General features: G+C 39.3%; 2 protein-coding genes across 3 annotated transcripts in view; both read right to left on the bottom strand.

Annotated features, from left to right (window-relative positions):
* LOC101853467 (SWI/SNF-related matrix-associated actin-dependent regulator of chromatin subfamily E member 1) overlaps positions 1-1382 on the bottom strand; it is a 52120-nt gene extending 50738 nt beyond the window's left edge. The window contains exon 1 of one of the 2 annotated variants that reach the window (XM_013084250.2): positions 1255-1382. The gene's annotated coding sequence lies outside the window, so the exon portion shown is untranslated. The remainder of the gene's footprint in view (positions 1-1254) is intronic. The other variant, XM_013084251.2, reaches the window with a different exon arrangement.
* A 12006-nt stretch (positions 1383-13388) lies between these two features.
* The window catches only part of LOC101850965 (glycerol-3-phosphate dehydrogenase [NAD(+)], cytoplasmic), a 29578-nt gene continuing 23978 nt past the window's right edge, over positions 13389-18988 (bottom strand). The window contains exons 7-10 of the mRNA XM_005101382.3: positions 18750-18859; positions 17210-17316; positions 15643-15735; positions 13389-15137 (exon numbers count right to left, since the gene is read on the bottom strand). Coding sequence (XP_005101439.1) covers positions 15092-15137; positions 15643-15735; positions 17210-17316; positions 18750-18859 — 356 coding nt within the window. The 3' untranslated portion in view covers positions 13389-15091. The remainder of the gene's footprint in view (positions 15138-15642; positions 15736-17209; positions 17317-18749; positions 18860-18988) is intronic.

The raw sequence follows: 18988 nt of genomic DNA, 5'->3' as shown, positions 1-18988 counted from the left end.
TACACAATGGTCCACCAAAGTTAAATCCCCTGCCCACTCTCAACCACCACCACCTCTCGCTCACCTCGCCTCGCCAGTCGCCGCTGACTTCGCTGTGCGTGCGCGAAGTCGCCCGCGGAACTACCTTTTGTCCGCACGCAGAGTACTATGATGAGTGCGTAGTTAGGCTAGGCGTGCGTAGTAATCACGGGCCGAGACGGGTGGTCCGGTAAAGTACAATCCAGCCTAAACATTTATTAGAAGCGCTATAACTTTTCAGGTCGGCCTCAAATTCATCATAAGATAAAAACTCGGCTCCTGCACAAAGCGCCATTTTGCCCAAAGTGATCCCAGTCTGTACTCAGCCTGAGGCGAGTCACGAGTGAGGCAGGACAGGAAGCCCGAGTCACGAGTCACAGGAAGTCGGAAGTCGGAACTGATGTCACGCTGGACAAGAATCAGTCTGAATAACATTTTTTCATATTCGGACTCGAGTCCGAATAGTCACTTCGTTTCTGAATACTGTCTATCGGCGATCGGTGTGGACGATCAAATTGACCAAAACAGAGTTAAAAAATTATGTTAAAACACAAAAGTAAATTAATTTGGTCGTCTTCAAAGATACTACGGCTATTTAACTTTTCAAATCGAGCCGAACTACGCTTTTAGTAGGCTAACAGTAGTAATGGAACGTTTGTTCACGGCACAGAATTCTACAATTTTTCTGTTTTCACAGTGTAGAATTCTGTGGTTTAGGGTGAAAGCAAAAATTGGTTGGCCTAGATCGCTATAACGGTGAACGCGCACCGGGTGAGAATAGCCAAAAGACTCGCCTGCACTATTCTCACCCATCAAATTATGGTAAAATTCAGGAGGGCATCCCCCCTCCCTCCATATTTTTGTTAGGTCAGGGGCAGGGGGGGGGGGTTGCAAGCACACCTGAAACCTCCCTAGCCCTAATCTTGGGGCCAAAACCGGCAAATAATGGCTAATTGGGGGGGGGGGGACAACCGAAAAAGCGCTGAATACTTTAAATTTACACAAAACTCCGTTAACGCTGTCAGCGGCTAAGACGGTCAATCCAAAATATAGATGTGTGTGTAGGTCTGTTGACTGTTGTCGAAAATTCTGAGTCGCCGCCATATTTCCAATGTTGTGGCTCCAATGTTCGCTGTCCCGTTGGACTTCTTGTGCAAACCAAATTGAGTCTACATACCTGCAATACACGTACTATTCAACAAATAAACATTTTTAACACGTTGAAAGGAAGCTTACCGACTTTACAGCAGTGGGCGTTATGAAAAGAAATGATTTGAACCCATCATTCTGTGCCACTTATCCAAGCACACTGCATAACATGAACAAAGAAGTTGTTATAAAGGCCAATGCAAGCTAGCCTGGCTGGAAAGCAAGGTTGCCAGGTCGGTTCCGAGATGTTCAGCAATGTGATCACATGGCAAAAACGAAGTTCCTAAAAACGTGATTAATTACTTACATTCTCGAAATCGTAGATTCAAAACTAAAGCTGAGATAAAATAATAATTTCAAATCACTCCAAATAATAAAGTATCAATGCTTCTGTTGGACATTCCGCATAAAATTACCATAACACACACAAAAAAAAGGATTGTCGGAAGGAGAGGATCCAAACAGATTAATATTTTTTTAAGGGGGAGGCTATTTTTACATCCTTAGAAATTCATTGAAACTTTCAGTGCATTTTGTGGTCATGAGAAAACGTGAGAGTTTGTTTTTTTCTAGGCTTAGTCTAGGGGCCAATTCAATTTGGTTCTTTTTTTAAGAACGCTTGGATTATTGAAAAGCCAATGTGGCAGTCATTAAAACGAGGAAGCGTTCCCTCAGCCCAGTGATATATGAGTAACTACAATGGAGTAGTTCTCGCTAAGCCTGAATATGCTCGCACTTGCAATAATACATGATAATTTTTGGCCCTATCCCATGAGGAAAAAAAGGAATGACATTTTATATTTTTGCCTATACGTCTTTTGTTGTGGGGTTTGATTGTTTCTTTTTTGTTAGATAAAACGCGAGCACTGTTACAATTTATTCATTTGGTCTTCAAGGAACAGTGGGCATTATAATGATAGTGCCTGCCAAGCTTTAATTTTTATTTATTTATTTTTAAATTCTTTTTTTTTAAATGCCTCTTTAAACAATATGAGAACGACATTTTCGAGCAGAGTAATGGGACATGGGTTTGGGAGAGGCGGAATATTCAATCTAATAAGGGACACGAACATCCACATATTCAATGTACATCCCAATATTGTGTAAGCCCTAATATTCTTTCCAGTAATCAGGGTGGGGGTCCTTAAATTATCTGCCATCTAGATCAAGTATTCTTCAAAATTTCAAATAAGATTCTATACAAGTTTTCAAAGTCAAAATTCTTCTAGCCTATACGGCCTGTTTTTCCCATCGAAAATAGGCCTGCAGCGAGGTCTTAGATCTATACAGCCCTCATCATACGTAGTCACCGCTTTCCTTCTCTATATCGATGGTGTAAACTCAATCGCACTCAGTGCCCTTGTAGCTGGCCAGAATTGATATAAACGCTCATTGAGCAGTGGTAAACTCGACCTTTTTAAAACACTGCGACTTCTTTGGCTCCTGCTGCTGTCTTTCAGCCACGTCCCTGATCTTTTGGAAGGATAAGATCTAACACTTAGCCTTTTCGGATAATTATCCGTGAAAAATCTCGGATGAGGTCCCGTGAGCAAGTTCTGCACACTAAAGACCCTTTGGTGATCCAAAATCGATAAGAGCCTAGTAGGCTTCGGCCGCCACCCGGACAAAGTTCAAAATTTCCTGCTAACTTGAAGTGTTTAATGTGTCCCCCGCGTTTATATGACAGTTGAGAGCCCCGTAAAACACTCAAAAAAAACACAAAAATAATAAAAAATAAAAAAAGGACGTCCGATCGGAAAGAATGAGCAAGCCACACAAAAGGTGCTCGCCAACCACCACCACCTCGACTACGCTGTAACATGGAGTTCCCGGTTTCATACTATCAGTAGTAAACTCCCACTCATTGGTGGGCTGCAAGTTTTTATTGACTCTTGCTTTTGTTAGACACTTCATGTATCCTACGCCATGCTTCACTCAGTTTAAGGTTTTCCGCATTCAGTTCCACACAGCAGCAAAAAGATGTGTGATCATGAGCGGTGTGCGCACAACAGGCTGTGTGTACAGCTATACCCCCCCCCCCCCTTTTATTTTTCCTCTTTGTGGGCACAACAGGCTGAACTGTATATATATATATATATATATATATATATATATATATATATGTATATATGTATATATGTCCCCCCCCCCTTTCCTCTCGGCCCTTATTTTATAGGCGGTGCCCATTGGAGGATCTGTTCGGCAGGGTTTCCGGCAGCCTCAGTGCACACTATGAATAGACTAACTGCCCAAACCGATGGCCCTATGCGCAGCCTTGGAAACACAAACAGCATTGCTTTCTCTCCTTGGATCAGGGTATAGGCCACGAACCAACATTTTCACTTTCCAGAGCTAGCCTCTTGGTGTATTCCCTGTCTTCCCACTTATCTCTACATCAGTATCTGTAACTTTTCTCCAGGTTCCACGTGGTCTTCCCCTTGATCTTTTACTTTTACCCCGACGGTTCCAATCAAACACTTTACTGGTTATGCAGCTGCTTGACGCCCTGAGAGTATGTCAAACCCATCCCCACCTCATTTCTGGTTGGGTTCTGTCTTATTGTTCTTGGATAATATACTTCCTCGTTGGTGACCCTGTCTGCCCATCTAATCCTCCGTGACTTTCTTAGACACTTGTTCAACAAAACATTGATCCTCAGCAAGTGTCTGAGATGCGTCCCATGTCTCACATCAATACAACAAGAGTAACTTCACATTCGAGTATAAAATTCTTAGCTTTGTACGAAGTGAGATAACCCTGGTCCTCCAAATCCTATTCAAAGATAAAAGCAGCCTATGACTTCCGGATGTGGGACTTTATTTCAGCTCTTGTTAGTGTTTCTCCCCCTCTGTCAATTATACTCCCAACATAGCGGAAGGATTCGACGTCATTTAGTGCATTTCCTTCAGTTATGATCTGCTCCTTTCGTTGAGCATCTATCCTTAGGACCTTTGACTTTCCGGTGAGGGTCCTCAATCCAACAGACTCTGATGACAGGCTGTTTATTAATACTGAGCTTGAAAACAAACACATTTATTTGTTATTGACGGTCATCATTTTTGGGGTTTTGCCCATGGCCTTCGTGATACCTTGTAATAACGAAGGCCATGTTTTGCCCCTCCCTTGGAGGACAATCCGGCTAGCCCCAAACCGATGATGCCAATGGGCACCGCCTATGATGGAGACAGCTGAGAAACTGGAAAGAACCAGTCAATAGGACTTGTGTCACTCAGTGTCCCCTCGTGAGTTTTCCAATGGAGGGGGCTCTGGACACAGACACCAACACTCAACTTTAACCACTTGCGGGTTTTAGTTCAGTTTTAGTAAGATTTTACAGCGCTCACAACTACACAAGGTTATATGAGCGCCAAGGGGTGGATGTCAACAGAGAAGTCCAAACGGGGAACCAGGCTTACTCTGCTCACCTTTCTAGCCTCAACATCACAAAGTCTGCTTCCACTATCAAGGCACCCTGGAAATAGCGGGTCACAAGAGTGTGAAAAACATACAAAAGAAGTAGAAGGTAAAATGACGATAGTAAGGATTAGGAAAGAAAAAGCAGCAGTTCTCCCTATGTTGTTCCGGCACAGTAGGAGCATGACATTGATAAATCAGCCCATTTACAATTCCATTGTTCATAAGAACATGTTAACAGATCTATCCCCCCTTTGGGAATCCACTTGGTGGCATAAAGAACAAAAATATATCATATAAACAATACACGGAAACAGCACAGAACTTCAGTAGCTTTCATGAAAGTGTTTAATAAAAGATTCATGATGGAATTAAAATAAGGGAGTTAGCTGCTGGTCATAGCACACAATTATGGAGGAATCAAGATTCTCAATTTGGATCACCAAAATTCATACCATTTTATGGGCAAATCAATACATAATATCATCATATTATATAACTTCAAAGCTTGTAGCGTTTATTACATTTACATGGTTGAATATAAACATGTAAATTAAGCAAGAACTAATCTGATTACAAAGGAAATATGACATTGACAATAGAAATTTATAATAGAGGGCCAAACCAACGGTCTAAAAGAGCTTGGAAAGAAAACCTTTTTTGTTGTGCTTTATTAGACCCAGTGCATGCTACAATTGGCTTCAATCGAACTGAGTAGGGGGTCAGCAAGATTTGCTCCATTAGAGGACAAAAGCTGCAATTTTGGCAAAACACAACCGATTCAACTTGTGACCTTGAAAAATAAATGTGTATGACTTTCACGGTCACTGCTGAATTTAGTTGAATTCAGTCACATTGTGTCAAAATGGAATTCAGTCACATTGTGTCAAAATGGTAGCTTTTGCACCATCCATGAAGAAGAATCTGGCTAGCCCTGACTCATTAAAATGAATTCATTTGAACCTGATAGTCCCTTGCCTTCTACTTCTACTCCATACACATCTTTTCATAGCCTTTTACACATTTTGTAATGCTAATGGGGGTAAAACATCAAATTATATTACTGGCGAGGTTAACAAGTCCGACACACAAGCTCAAATTAACCACACCAAATCTCAACCTAGCAAAAAGTACACGCTTGAAAGTAACATGGGACTCCCGTTGGGGAAGGGGGGGGGGGGTCGTCAAAATAAGTAAGATGAAACTTATTCACTAAAAACACTACACAACACTAGAAATACCGGCACGACTACAAATGTAAGATTGCCTACATTTTATACGGGCAAAGTAACAGTAAGAAATAAGAGCTGAAATTCCTGCTAATAAAGTTCACTAACTCTTCCTCACATCAGAATCAATAAAACTAAAACATAGTCATATAGTACAGTCTATAGTATACCCTAACAACCGCCTGCATAAGATGGCATCTTGCAACACAAATAGGTAATGAAGTGCCGAAGATTTGAAGTATTACTAAAGACAAATACAAAGAAAAGAATGAGGAGAGATTATAGATAAATGATAGACGTTTGATTGGAAAGAATGAGAAAACCACACCAGAGCACCCACCAACCACACTGCTGATAACTGATAAATACAGGGAACATCACGGACATAAAGCACAGTTATTATATTATACAGGTCCAATAGAAGTTCCCCATGAATACTTACCATGGCTACAATAAGACACAGCTACAGTGAGCATAGTTCCAGATCTTCTTCTACTGTCTACGGAGTACGATACACCAAAGTTTTATCAAGAAGAAAGAAATTCAGCCTTCATACTTAGCTCATATGACAAATTGAAATATATACAACCATAAATCCAATGTGAGTGTGGAAACAGGACTTAACCCTTATTACAACTCCAGTCGCGTTATATACATGATGTATATTTCCCTCAAAAGTTCTCATGTCCCCCTGCCCAAGGCATCAATATTTTCCTGATAGAGTGCTGGCCACCTCAAACCCAGTCGCATATTTTTATCGTAATCTTTCTAATTGTATCTGAAAAACATTTGTTACCTTCCAAAACTTTTGTAAAAAAGGAGTTTAGATTTTGAAAACTGCAAATTAAACATTGCAGCTCTAATCAGTATTGCCTAGTCATGGGGAGTCAGAACTCCAGTATTACATGAGCCAGAGGGAATGAGGGTTAAAAATAGCTTGGTGAATGAGGGTTAAAAATAGCCTGGTGCAGTAAGGGTTAGCACTCCGCCAAATGGCAAACCACAACAAAAGATTCTCAACGAGATTGGTGTTATTCATAATACTGAGGAGATCAACAGTGGGAAAAGGTGCTGAAGAGCATAGGGAAGGGATTTTTTTCCAAGTAGTTCAATATGGTACATTGTACATATTACTGACATTCTCTAAGAAGAAAACACACAGCATGAAAAAAGACCCTCAAATATTTCCCAATACACTTCAATGATTTGATAAGCATCTTTGTCTGCACAGAAAGTAAAACACGACCAAAACCGTGGATAAAAACATCCCTCTCAGATAAATGCTGTTCAACTATTTGATTCAGAAAAGGAAAAGTTATTGATCAACATGGACCAATAAAATGAAACAAGCAGCATACTTTATTAAAACCCTCACATACAAATACAGAGCAAATACATTAATTAATCAGTAAAAAAAAGCAAGCATCTCAGCAACAAAAATAATTATAAAACAACCCACACAACACTGACTGCTTCATAAAAACTCTCATTATTAAAAAGTGTTCAACCACATGCTTTTTCTGTGATTATTACCTACACAAAAAGTTAAGATGGAGGAAAGAAAAGCGGAAGAAAGTACAGTCACACCTGCTTTAATGGTCACCTGTTGAAGAAAATCACCAGTACAAATGACCACTTCCCACCTTACTACATTTCTTTAACATTAAAATGACATTTTATGGCAGTCTAGGACAATTTGGACTGCATCAAAATCTCCAAATCTTCACAAACAAAAAAAAGTTTAAGTTTAACACATTGCAGTCATTTGGCGCAATAATGCGCTGGTGCAAATTATCTGTTCAGGTCACCTGGCACTTCTGCGCCAGGCCCGAGAAGTCCGTTGCAGCCGCTCTCCTAGCTGGGCGACCAGATGGGGTATTTTGTACTGCTGGCTGTGTGACTGCAAAGTGTTTACCAGTGTTTGCAACTTCAACTAGTGTCTGAGGTAAAGGAAGCAGCTCTATAACCTAAAATTAAAAGATTACGTCCAACTCAGGTTTTGCTGCAAGGCTATACATTAATCACCCACGGGAAAATAGGTACCTGGTAAGTGAAGTAACACTCTCACAAGTCTGGAAACAAAGCTTTTAAATGGTTGAAATGTTGCAGGCTCTTTTCTGCCACAATTGGTCTCATACGCCACAGTAGAAGCCCCAAATCAACTTTTACTTTCCTTTACTTCCATAAACAACTCTTTGAGAGATATTCTCCTTTGCAGAGATGCATTGGTCAATGCCAGACACTGACGGACTAACCATTATAATGATTATTATCTTAACAAATATTAATTAAGGTACAGGAAAATGTTTATAGCCAATCTATGATACTTTTACAAAGAGCCATAGGGGTTTTCTCTTTCCCTCAGCTGTTGGCAGCACAAAAACAAACTATCTATTCATTTCCATTTACAACTGGGAAAAAATGTTTAAAAGAACAAAGATTTGAATATTTCATAAGTAATACACTTGAAAAGACTTTAAATGCAAGTGACTTTACACCCCCATAAATACATTAGATCTTTGTAGGTTGGTTTCCGACCCTGCCCATAAGGGCCAACCCAGAGGCTGAGAGGGATACAACATCCAAGCAAAAAGACCGAGACACTCAATAAAAATTCTTCCCACTCGCAAACCGAACTCGGTCTTCTGCATGCGACAGCAAAGGGATTAAGTTAACCGCTACACCACAGACACCGGTTCAATATTAAGAATCACTTTTACATGAAACAAATCTACGATATATTATTGCCTAATTTGTTGACTTAGTGCACTCTAAATTAGTATGATGCGCCACACAGGATATAATGTGTAAACTCTAATACAAAAACAACTTACATCACAGCACGTCACAGCTACCTGATATTCCTGAGTAAATATTTTTTGGTTGCAGCTCAACAAACACAATATTCAGTGCGGTACAGTAACACACAATTAATTATTTTGACTATATCATAATTTATAGTCAAATCTGCTCTGAATGCCATCTTTCCAAGACAATCACTTGTACAGACTGTACAGACGACCACTTCCCACTGTAAATGTTTTAAAAAAAAAAATCATTACACTGTTCAAGACGACCACCTGTTAAAGAAAATAATAATAAATAGCATTTGTACAGCGCACAATCCCGCTCTACAGTAAGCTCTATGCACTTTACACTATATTATTACCCCGGCAGACCATAGAACACCCAGAAGCATTCTCAGCTTCCCAAGAAGCATACAGTGCAAGCAGCTGATGAAGCGCTCAGACACCAACAAACTGACAGATCTTTCACTGTCTATAGCCAGGTACCCATTCCCACCTGGGTGAAGTGAGGAAAATTCGTGTTAAGTGCCTTTCCCAAGGACACACCGTTGGGTCCCTGACAGGATTCGAACCTACGACCTTACGGTTGCGAGTCTGAGAGCCAAACCACAAAAGCCACTGACGCCACTGTTCTCCAGGAACATAAAATAGATAGGTTCATAGACTGCATCATAACCATGCAGAAATAAGTAGCATGTGGCAAATATTGTCAGAGAGTCACATACTGAGGATATTTCAAAATAATGAGGGGGGTGGGGGTGGGGGTGTTTGGGCTGAGGTAACCCGAAAAATAAAGAGAGCGGGGAGGGGGTGTCTGAGGGGGAAAATGGTGTCAGTTATCGGGCAAAACTGGAAGAACTGTATTTGCACACATGACAGCCCCCAACTCTAAAGATGCAATAAATTCCCTGAATAGAAGAGAACAAGTCACGATATTTCGCCTGCGAACACAACACATACCACTAAATTCCTACCTTAATAGGATCCTCAAGGATACCCCACCCGACTGCCCGTTGTGCGACTGCCAGGATGAAACAGTACCACACCACCTCTTAAACTGCCCAGCACTTTGTGACCTGCGTAGCACCTACCTACCTGCCTCCCCAGACATCGGAAACACTCTATACAGCGACAAAGCACAGCTGATTAAAACCTGTCAATTCTTTGCCATATCGACAGACCGAAGGGCTAGAACCCAAATGGCCGCTGGATCGGAAAAGTAAAGTAAAGTAAAGTAAGTGTCAGTTATCCCCAAATGTTAGTACTATATGCCAGTTGTCTTAACATCAGCTAAGTCAAACTCGGAAGAGTGATAAAGAATCAGAAGGGTAAGGCATGTGTATAAACTGTAAGCACAAATATCTCAACAAAGTGACTATAGTCGAGATTTCCAGTAACTCAATAGTGAATAAGCAATGCAGATTCAACAATAGCTGCATAATTATTCAATGCACTCGCTATAAAGTGATGACTTTCATTTAATTGTGTACACTCTTATAGTATAGAGTTGTACACTCTTAGAGTTAGAAGTAGACACCCCTCACCCAATTTGCCAAAATTCTGAGGATGCTTTTCCCATGATTGTTTTAAATTTTTAAATCCTGATTTTTACTCCTCTTTCAGCACCAGAACCTTCAAATTGTAAAAACCATCTCTAGCAGGATGAAATATGATGGAGTCATAAAATTTCTCGGAACCGACAACATTCATGAACCAGCTAGAACCTGAGCAGCTTGCACCATAGTTGAGTATCGCATCTGATTATTGTGACACAGAAATTTAAGAGAGAATACAACCACCTCCTCCTCCTCCCCTCCGCCCTAACCACTGGCCCAGCGCTATGGTGGCATTTAAACTTGGTAAGAGACAAATTTATTGGATTTCAAGACCTGTAGAGATCGTGTCTATAAAGCAGGACTGTCAATATAAACATATGAGAAAAAAATTCTTTAAAAAAGCATTTTAGCAAAAAGCTACCAAGGGTATATTTCCATAATATACAATAAAATAGGGGAAGATCTGGTTTTATTTGAGACAAGGAAGCTGCTTCTATTTTGGGAGGAAAAAAAATTGTCAGCCAAATGAAAAAGCTTTACGAGTTGTTATCATTCAACATACATTCAATAAATTTAAAAAAAAGTAAAGATCTATATAACAAAATGCCTCAAAGTTGTACACACTATCACATCTAAGCACTGCTCTTTCTTCTCTGTACTTACACACATAGATCTACACACACTTGCATGTACACATACACAACCATTGACTCTTCCACCCACAAGATACATTTCACAAACAAACACCAAAAAATATACCCCGCTGCACAAACAAAGATATTAATATATAGGCACACTTGTACCATACATAAAAAATATATATGTGAGGCAGCGTGGTGGAATCAGGCTCTCATCAATTTTTGGGCATGTAGAGTTATTGGAATCATCTTTAAAGCTTGTTCACTTGTCTTTATTTGGATAAAAAAAATATCCATTTATCTTGAATACAAGTTGAGATATTTGCGAAAGAAGTAGGTGGGGGTCACCTGTTTTCAGAGGTAAAATTAGTGAGAAAATGGCTGCCAAAGATTAGTCATTTGCTTAGCTTAAGAGTCCGTGGTAACCGAAAATTTACAATTTTTGTGCGTTTAATCAACGTTTTTCAGAAAAATCCACAACAGAAATTAGTTCTTTAATGGGTATGAAAGGTGTTGAGCCGAAAAACAAAAATTTGATAAAAATTCACAAACCTGCGAAAAAAGGCATTTTGATTATTTTGACGAGAGCCTGATTCCACTACGCTGCCTCACATATGGTATACTCTAGCACACAATAAGTACTTACCAAATTCAATGACTTTAACAAAACAAAAAAAGCATTGACAATGTTAATAACAACTCCCTAATCCACGTAAATCAAAAGGGAACGATGCACCAATCTTTTCATTCTGTCAGGTACCTGCATATAATAATGACAGTAATTTGGAGCTAGAAAAACAAAGGTGAATATTCCTTTACCCCTTCGTTGCCTTATGTGGTACCTGGTATGTCATGAAAATGCAAATTTTTAGCCCAGCGCCATACCATGTACATCACAGCGGTTGACAAAATTTGCCGCTCCTGGCTGCCTATATGTTACATGTACGTCATGCTAATAACCTGGCTCTAATTCTTCTGTACGGAGTTTAAGCCACAAGCACTGAGTAGATTCGTATTCGGGAATAAAAGACACGCAAACCAAATTTGCCAATATTACTTTGCTGTCAGGCTTGCAAGCGATCGGTAAACACAGATCAAGGCTTGCGAACGGCTGTGAGCTCTCGTAAAACGTAAGAATCGAAAAGACTTAAAAAAGGCAAATAAATTCACTTTTTAACTTAGATTTGCAGGTTATTCGAAATTATGAGAAAGATGGGAGGAGAAGAGAAATAAGAAAAGTGAGAAAAGAGCCACAACCGAAGATTCGTTGTCTGAAATATGTCACGAGTGCGCTAGATCCAGATCGCACGTCCATTAACACTGAGATATTAGGCTGCAGTCCTGGGAAACAAGCTCAGTTGAAAATCAGAGCTGACGGTAGGAACACATACCCCACGGCAACGAAATGGTTAAAGAAAAAACTTGGGGACAAGAAGAGACACAACTCGATAAGACTAGCAATCAGCTCTGAAACAAACATAAATCCACAAAAGAATAAAGGATTAAATAAATGTAAAGGAACTGATTCCAAATTTTAGGATAAGAATATAATCCAGGAAATGGATAGAGTTACAGTTGATCCTGCTCTAATAACCACCTGTCCAAGATAATCACCTGTGCAAACACTTCCCCATTAGATTTTTTTTTCCTACATTATACTGACAATGTCTAAGTAAGACAATCACTTTGGAAAATAGGTGGTTGTATTGGACAGATTCAAATTGTATCTTGTAAAATGTCAGAGACAAGCAGGGATGCACACAGGATACATGTACAATACAAAACAAAAAACAAAACAGGAGAAAGTCAGAAGTAAATTAAACAAAAGTAAAAAAAACCTCAGACCATTCGGAAAACACAACACGCTCATTTTTTAATGTTTCTCATAGGATTGTTAGAGAATAAAGAATACTACAACCTCGACCCAATCCCCTCCTAACCCCCTTAAAAAAAGAAGGAAAAAAAAAGGGGGGGGGGGGGGGGGTAAAGATGACAAGCTAATTTTCGTGTTATTTTAGTCTCTCCCCCCCTCTTTTTAAGGGTGGGGGTTTGAGGTTGTAGCATTCTCAAAACGCTAGGTGCTGTTGTCCCCAGTTTCTTCAGAAAGTTGGCCATTGGGATAGTAAACGCCACTGATAACCCCAGGAAAATGAACTGGCTATATTTGAGAGAATCTCCCTGGCCATTGTTAGAGGAAACGCTTTCTCAAACTTTGGTGGCCCCTCAAGCGCAAGAATGATGGATCACGGCTACAGAGACATCAGTTGGCACTCTGTTACAGGTCACAGAACAGACATTCACCGTTGACAGATAGCACACAAAAATGATTCCTGTAAACAAAACATTGCAAACACAAAGTCCTTCGATCAATAAATACAGCCAAAACTAGATAAACACATAAACAAGGAATTAAAAAAGTATGAAATACAAATTTGAGCAGAAAAGTGATAATCCAAAATGAAAAAAAATCAGCTGTGTACAATATTAAACAGCAAATGAAAATAATTTCAAAATTTCATAAGATTCTGAATACTGAAAAGTGTCTTTTCTTCACCTTCAAAGAAACAAAGACAAAGCTTCTGGTTCAACATTTATTTGATGATTGTCTTGGCTTGCTTTCCTTAAAACCACAATGACATTCTTGAGCTTTGAAGATCAGAAAACATTCTCATTATCTTATGAAAAGAAAAAAAACCCCACAGTATAATTTTGAGGAATGTCTGAAACACTGAAAATGTAGATGCATTGCAAATCTCACGCAGAGCAACCTGTATCAAGAGTTGGCCCTTATATCAATAAAATATCAAAATAACCCAGTTCCCCTTAATTAAAGGTAAGTTCTAATAAAAAAAGATTATAATCTGGGCTGTTAAGTGACAGAGAACCGGTAGAGATAGAAATTCAAAGTCTGCCTGAGAATAAAGAGTGTGTAGGTAACAACATTATTTCACTTCAAGTTTCAAAATAGAAGTCAGCTCACAACCAACTCCTTCAATTTGAAGACCAACTAAAGAAGGATGTTCAAAACCAAAACAGGGGGAACAAATTTCGCTTAACGTCTAGAAATGTCATCACTCCTTTCCACAAAAATGTATTGTTTCCCACCGCAAGGCACATATTATTATGATAATGTTCTTGATGATAAGAAGAAAAGAAAAACGAAGTAAGACTGTATAGCAGTGTTATATTATTATGATGTCAACAGAAAATACACAGTGACTTTTCCTGAACAAAATAAACACTGACTCAAGAACCAGACTAGTTAGTTTTAGTTTTAGTAGAGGTTTTATGGTGCTCGCAAATGCATAAGGTCATATGAGAGCCAAAATAAGCAGACTGTTCATGACAGCCCTTTCCAGTCTACACATCTTCAAATGCCGTGGCAATGCTTAGAAAGAACCTTCTTGCTCAGTGGTACTGACAGTGTGCTAACTACAGATGTAAGCTACAGACATAACTAAACACATTTTAAAAAATGTCTTGTTTGGAACAATCACAAGTTCTGTAGGGGATCTACTCAGATATTTGTTGTTGAAAATGAAAAGAAAAATTTCCCCACAGAATCTGATCCGAGAACCTGACAAAATGAAACAAAAGTGCCCTATTATACATACTTTTCATAAATCATCATAATCAATCAAGATGGATGTAATCAGGCAATTTTTAAAAAGGCTAATAATGATATTTGGTTGAGAGTTATTTCATAAACATGTTTCTACAGATAAACTTTGGAAGATGAAGAGTTTACACAACAGACTGCTCAGCAAAGGCTGGGATCTTCTTTGTAAATCATAACATCATAGCCCCATACTGCATAAATGTCAGTTTTTTTCATACCACAGTCCATCACAAACAAAGGGACTCGAAGACCAAATGAGATCTGATTCAGTGTTGACAGCACAGGAAACAGGATGGAAACAAAGAGTATCACATGAATATATATGAGGGTATACCCTGTAACCAATGCACCTCTACCATTCCCATGCAGCCTACATATAGTTAATCCGAAACCATTGTCATATTATAACATAATTCTTTTAGACACATCAAAATGTACTGACATCATCATGTTATATTGAAAATCTAGATCTCATTGGCACATCTTTGTACACTGCCAAAATTTCTGTACAAAGGTTGAATGCATAATAATGTTAAAGTCAGCGACCTATGATGGTAATAATAAGCATAGAAGGATCTATTGCGCTTGGCACCGGTGGAACTCTTCAGTCCGCGCCTCTCATAGGCTGTTTGTATCCCACAACACATCATCCGTCTGGTCGTCATGGATTGTAGCACACGGACATCCGGGCTACAGCCGATGGCTTGCTGAAAAAAAATTTGAGACAAGGGGGCATTTTATGTAAGCTGAATTCCAAATTACCCACCCAGCAGGAGGAAAGGGATGGGAAAAGAAATCGGTTCAAAGGTTGTGAGTTTTAGTATTTTTAGTTTTAGATTTTAGTTTTAGAAAGAACTTTACGGCTCTTGCAACACAATTAGGTCATATGAGTGCCTGAGATAAGACGTGTTACTAAAAAGTAACATACAAGGACAAGGAGGAGGATAAGGGAGATTGACGTTTCATTTTTTTTTTTTAAAGGACAAACAATACCAGAACACCTGACAACCACCCATAAAAGGTATAGATAAAAGGAACAAGGAGGTATGGAGTGTACGAAGTGTCCGTTTTACGATAAGCTTTAGTTAGGAGGGGGTGGGATAGGGAACAGGTCTCCTCCTGATGAAGCAGATATATTTAAAATTCAACTCCTAAATATTTCCAACAGTCCTCTCTCTCTCTCTCCCCCTACTCTATTGTTTCACAATTCACATATGTTCTGGGTGATTTTTGAGACAGTCCATCAAGTTCTTGACCGGCAAGTCTCCTGTGCATATTCTGTGGACGGCTGTGAATAGAGGAAACCTGAGGAGAAAAAAAATTGAGTTCGTTTGTGGTTTTATTTATTTTCATTTTTAGTATAAGTATTATGGCACTTTTAAAACAAATAGGTCATATCAGCCCAGAAGATTAAAATTGTTACTAGAAACTTATTAGAAAGTCACGTGATATGACCTTTTTAAAAAAAAAGTAAGAGTTGAATGGTACTTGGAACACAATCAGGTCTTATAAGTGCAGGAGATTTAGAGGTGTAACTGGAATGAAACATATCAGTAAAAGAAGGAGGAGAGATAAGGACGATAGATATCTTATAGAAAAGGAAGAAACTACATGAGACCCCCACACCAACCACTCAATGAGAAAAGAAAAGCGCTCTGACACAATAACAGCCATTCAGTCCAGGGAAAAATATAAGATAGACAGACAGACATACAATCAGACAGAAACAACAGAGGGACAACTAGTACGATGCCTCAGGAAAAAAAATTAAGACGGACAGACAGAAACAACAGAGGAAAAAGTGTCAAGCATGAGTCAAAGGAAAAAAAAAAGGACAAACAGAAACACCAGAGGAAAAAGGTCAAGCACGATTCCTACTTAACCTTTACCGTACGCTGGGTACCAAAAACGTTATAGGGTGTTTTAAATTTCATTTCATTCTGTTATGGCTAGCTTCACGTCTATGAGCAGCTAAGAATGCCTCAAGTAGGCTTACTCAATTTCCGACATTGAAACAATGGCCATTAGAAGTTTTGATCTCAAGTTTTGAAATTGATAATCATTTTTTTCCCTACACCCTATTCCTACATTGTGTACCAATAATGGCACGCACTGGAAAAAACTGCAGACCCTAGGCCAACACAGATACAAACCGAGCACGCTGGGTCACGGCGATGCGACTTCTATTTTTAGCATGCACATGTGTTGCTATCTGAGGGTCCTGCTATCCAATGCTGGGGAGGCTTCTGAGCGTGTACTATAGAGTTGTGTGCTGAGCATGAAGCCAAACTCCAACATAATTCACGTAATCTAAGTAACATTTCCAGTTTACTCACTCTTCCTTCTTGAAACAGCTCTCCACTTTCTCTTTAATTTAATGGCCGCTATCTTAGAAAAAGTTGGGAATGCTCTTGATTACGAGTTGCGATAACTGCTGTTCCAAAATTGGTACACGACGTACGTACAGCGTAGTAAATACCGTTGTACGGTAAAGGTTATTAAAAAATAAGTTTTTAAGTTTTAGTAGGGGTTTTATGGCGCTCGCAACTGCATAAGGTTATATGAGCGCCAGAAGATAAGAGGTTTTACAAGAGAGTAACAAACATAAAAAAGAAGGAGGGGAGATAAGGACGATAGATGTTTGATAGGAAAGAAGAAGAAAACCACACCAGAGCACCCGCCAACCACCCACTAAAAAAATATAAGACGGACAGACAGAAACAATAGAGGAAAAACATGTAGCACCGGTGAGGAAAAATACAATAATGTCACTGCCCACCTTTCCTCCATAGTCTTGGCTTTGAGCATGTAGTTCACCTCATAGGCCGTGGGCGGACCTTGAAGCTTCTGTCCATTCAACATTTCCTGTTCCAGCTCAGCTATGGTCTGAATAATCAACAATAATGAAAATGAAAATAATAATAATAACAATAAAAATAATTAGAAGAAGAAGAATATTACAATATTTTATCCGTCAATGTATAACAATGATAAATGCATCTGAAGAGGAGAATACTTCTTATTGGAAACAGAAGAAATTAAGTTTAAGATGTCTTGTAGCTTCCGCTGTGGCCAAGAGACCAATATGGCTATGGACTAAATATACAAATGAATATACATGAGATTTTGCCAGACACTGCAAGCCTTTGAAATGTTGTTACAGTGTTCTATAATCTATGCTGTTTCACCAAAGTCTCTCCAGTAAACCATGTTTGCTTTATATGATGTGGGTTAATGACCTTGAATTCTGAAAGAAACACATAGCTAGCTACCTATCAGCCTTTGGTTCTGTGTGTGCTCAATACCTTTCTTCCTCCTCCTTTTCCCCAATCTCTATCCTTTCAACATGACGGGGTTGTCTAATGGACTGTACCTACATTTTTATGTCTGTCTGCCTTAGACTTCAAAAGATTGTACCTACATTTTTATGCCTGTCTGCCATAAGACTTTAAGAGACTACCTACCTACATTTTATGCCAGTCTGCCATAAGACTTTAAAAGACTGTACCTACATTTTTATGCCTGTCTGCCACCAGGCAAAGGATAACACTTACAGAACTGAAGGCTCATCTAGTGAAAAAACCCTCAAGTACCGTATCAGTTTAGAACGCAGAAGCTAAAGTAGAATTTTTAGAAAAAACCCCAAAAAACCCCACAAACTTTCACAGCCGAAGAAACATGCTATAAAAATTCAAAGAGTTTCATCAACCATTCAACTATCATAAAAGAGTGATTTCCTTTGGTATTTACTTCAGTGCAGTGGCTCCGTTCATTGTTTAAATACAGTGCAGCCTCTGTATAACGACATTGTCGGGACCAGACAAAATGTCGCTGTAGAGAGTTGTTGTTATAGAAAGGCAACTAAAAATATTACTAATGATATACACATGTCATGAACAAATCGGGGCCTAGGCACCATGTCGCTACACAGAGTATGTCGTTATATCAAAGGTTGCTATAGAAAGGCTGCACTGTATGTTAACCGTGCCTGGTGGAGTTGGTGACTAAAGTTGCCAGCAGTAATGAGCGCATACTGTGGCCTGGTGACAGTTTTAGTAGAGGTTTTACGGCGCTCGCAACTGCATAAGGTCATACGAGCGCCCGAAGATTAAAGGTGTTAAAAGAGAGTTTGATAGGAAAGAAGAAGCAAACCACACCAGAGCACCTGCCAACCACCCACTGGAGACAAAAGTCGCCTATGGTACTAAAAGTGTTAAAAGCCAGGAGAGGGTGAACTCAGAACAACTACAGCAACAACAATTATGAATTGGAAAAAAAAAAAGTTCAATGCAATGCTGTGAGAATTCGCAGCATCTTACCTTCCCAGTTTTAGCAAAGGCTTCAGCCACTCTCCTGTTTCTGCCCCCATAACAGGTTGTTATTAAGTCAGCGATGCCACAGCTCTCAAAGAAAGTTTCCAATTTAGAACCTGAAAAAAAAGACCCCCAAACAAGTTGTATATCATCACTGCTGTAAACATAAATATATCTACAGGTAGCAGTAACGAGTAAAGTATATAAAGACGACACAACCCTTTCCAAATAGCCAATTGCCCCCC

This window comes from Aplysia californica, unplaced genomic scaffold (assembly GCF_000002075.1).
Source record: "Aplysia californica isolate F4 #8 unplaced genomic scaffold, AplCal3.0 scaffold00281, whole genome shotgun sequence".
Lineage (NCBI taxonomy): Eukaryota > Metazoa > Mollusca > Gastropoda > Aplysiida > Aplysiidae > Aplysia > Aplysia californica.
This window is presented reverse-complemented; position numbering and strand designations above follow the sequence as displayed.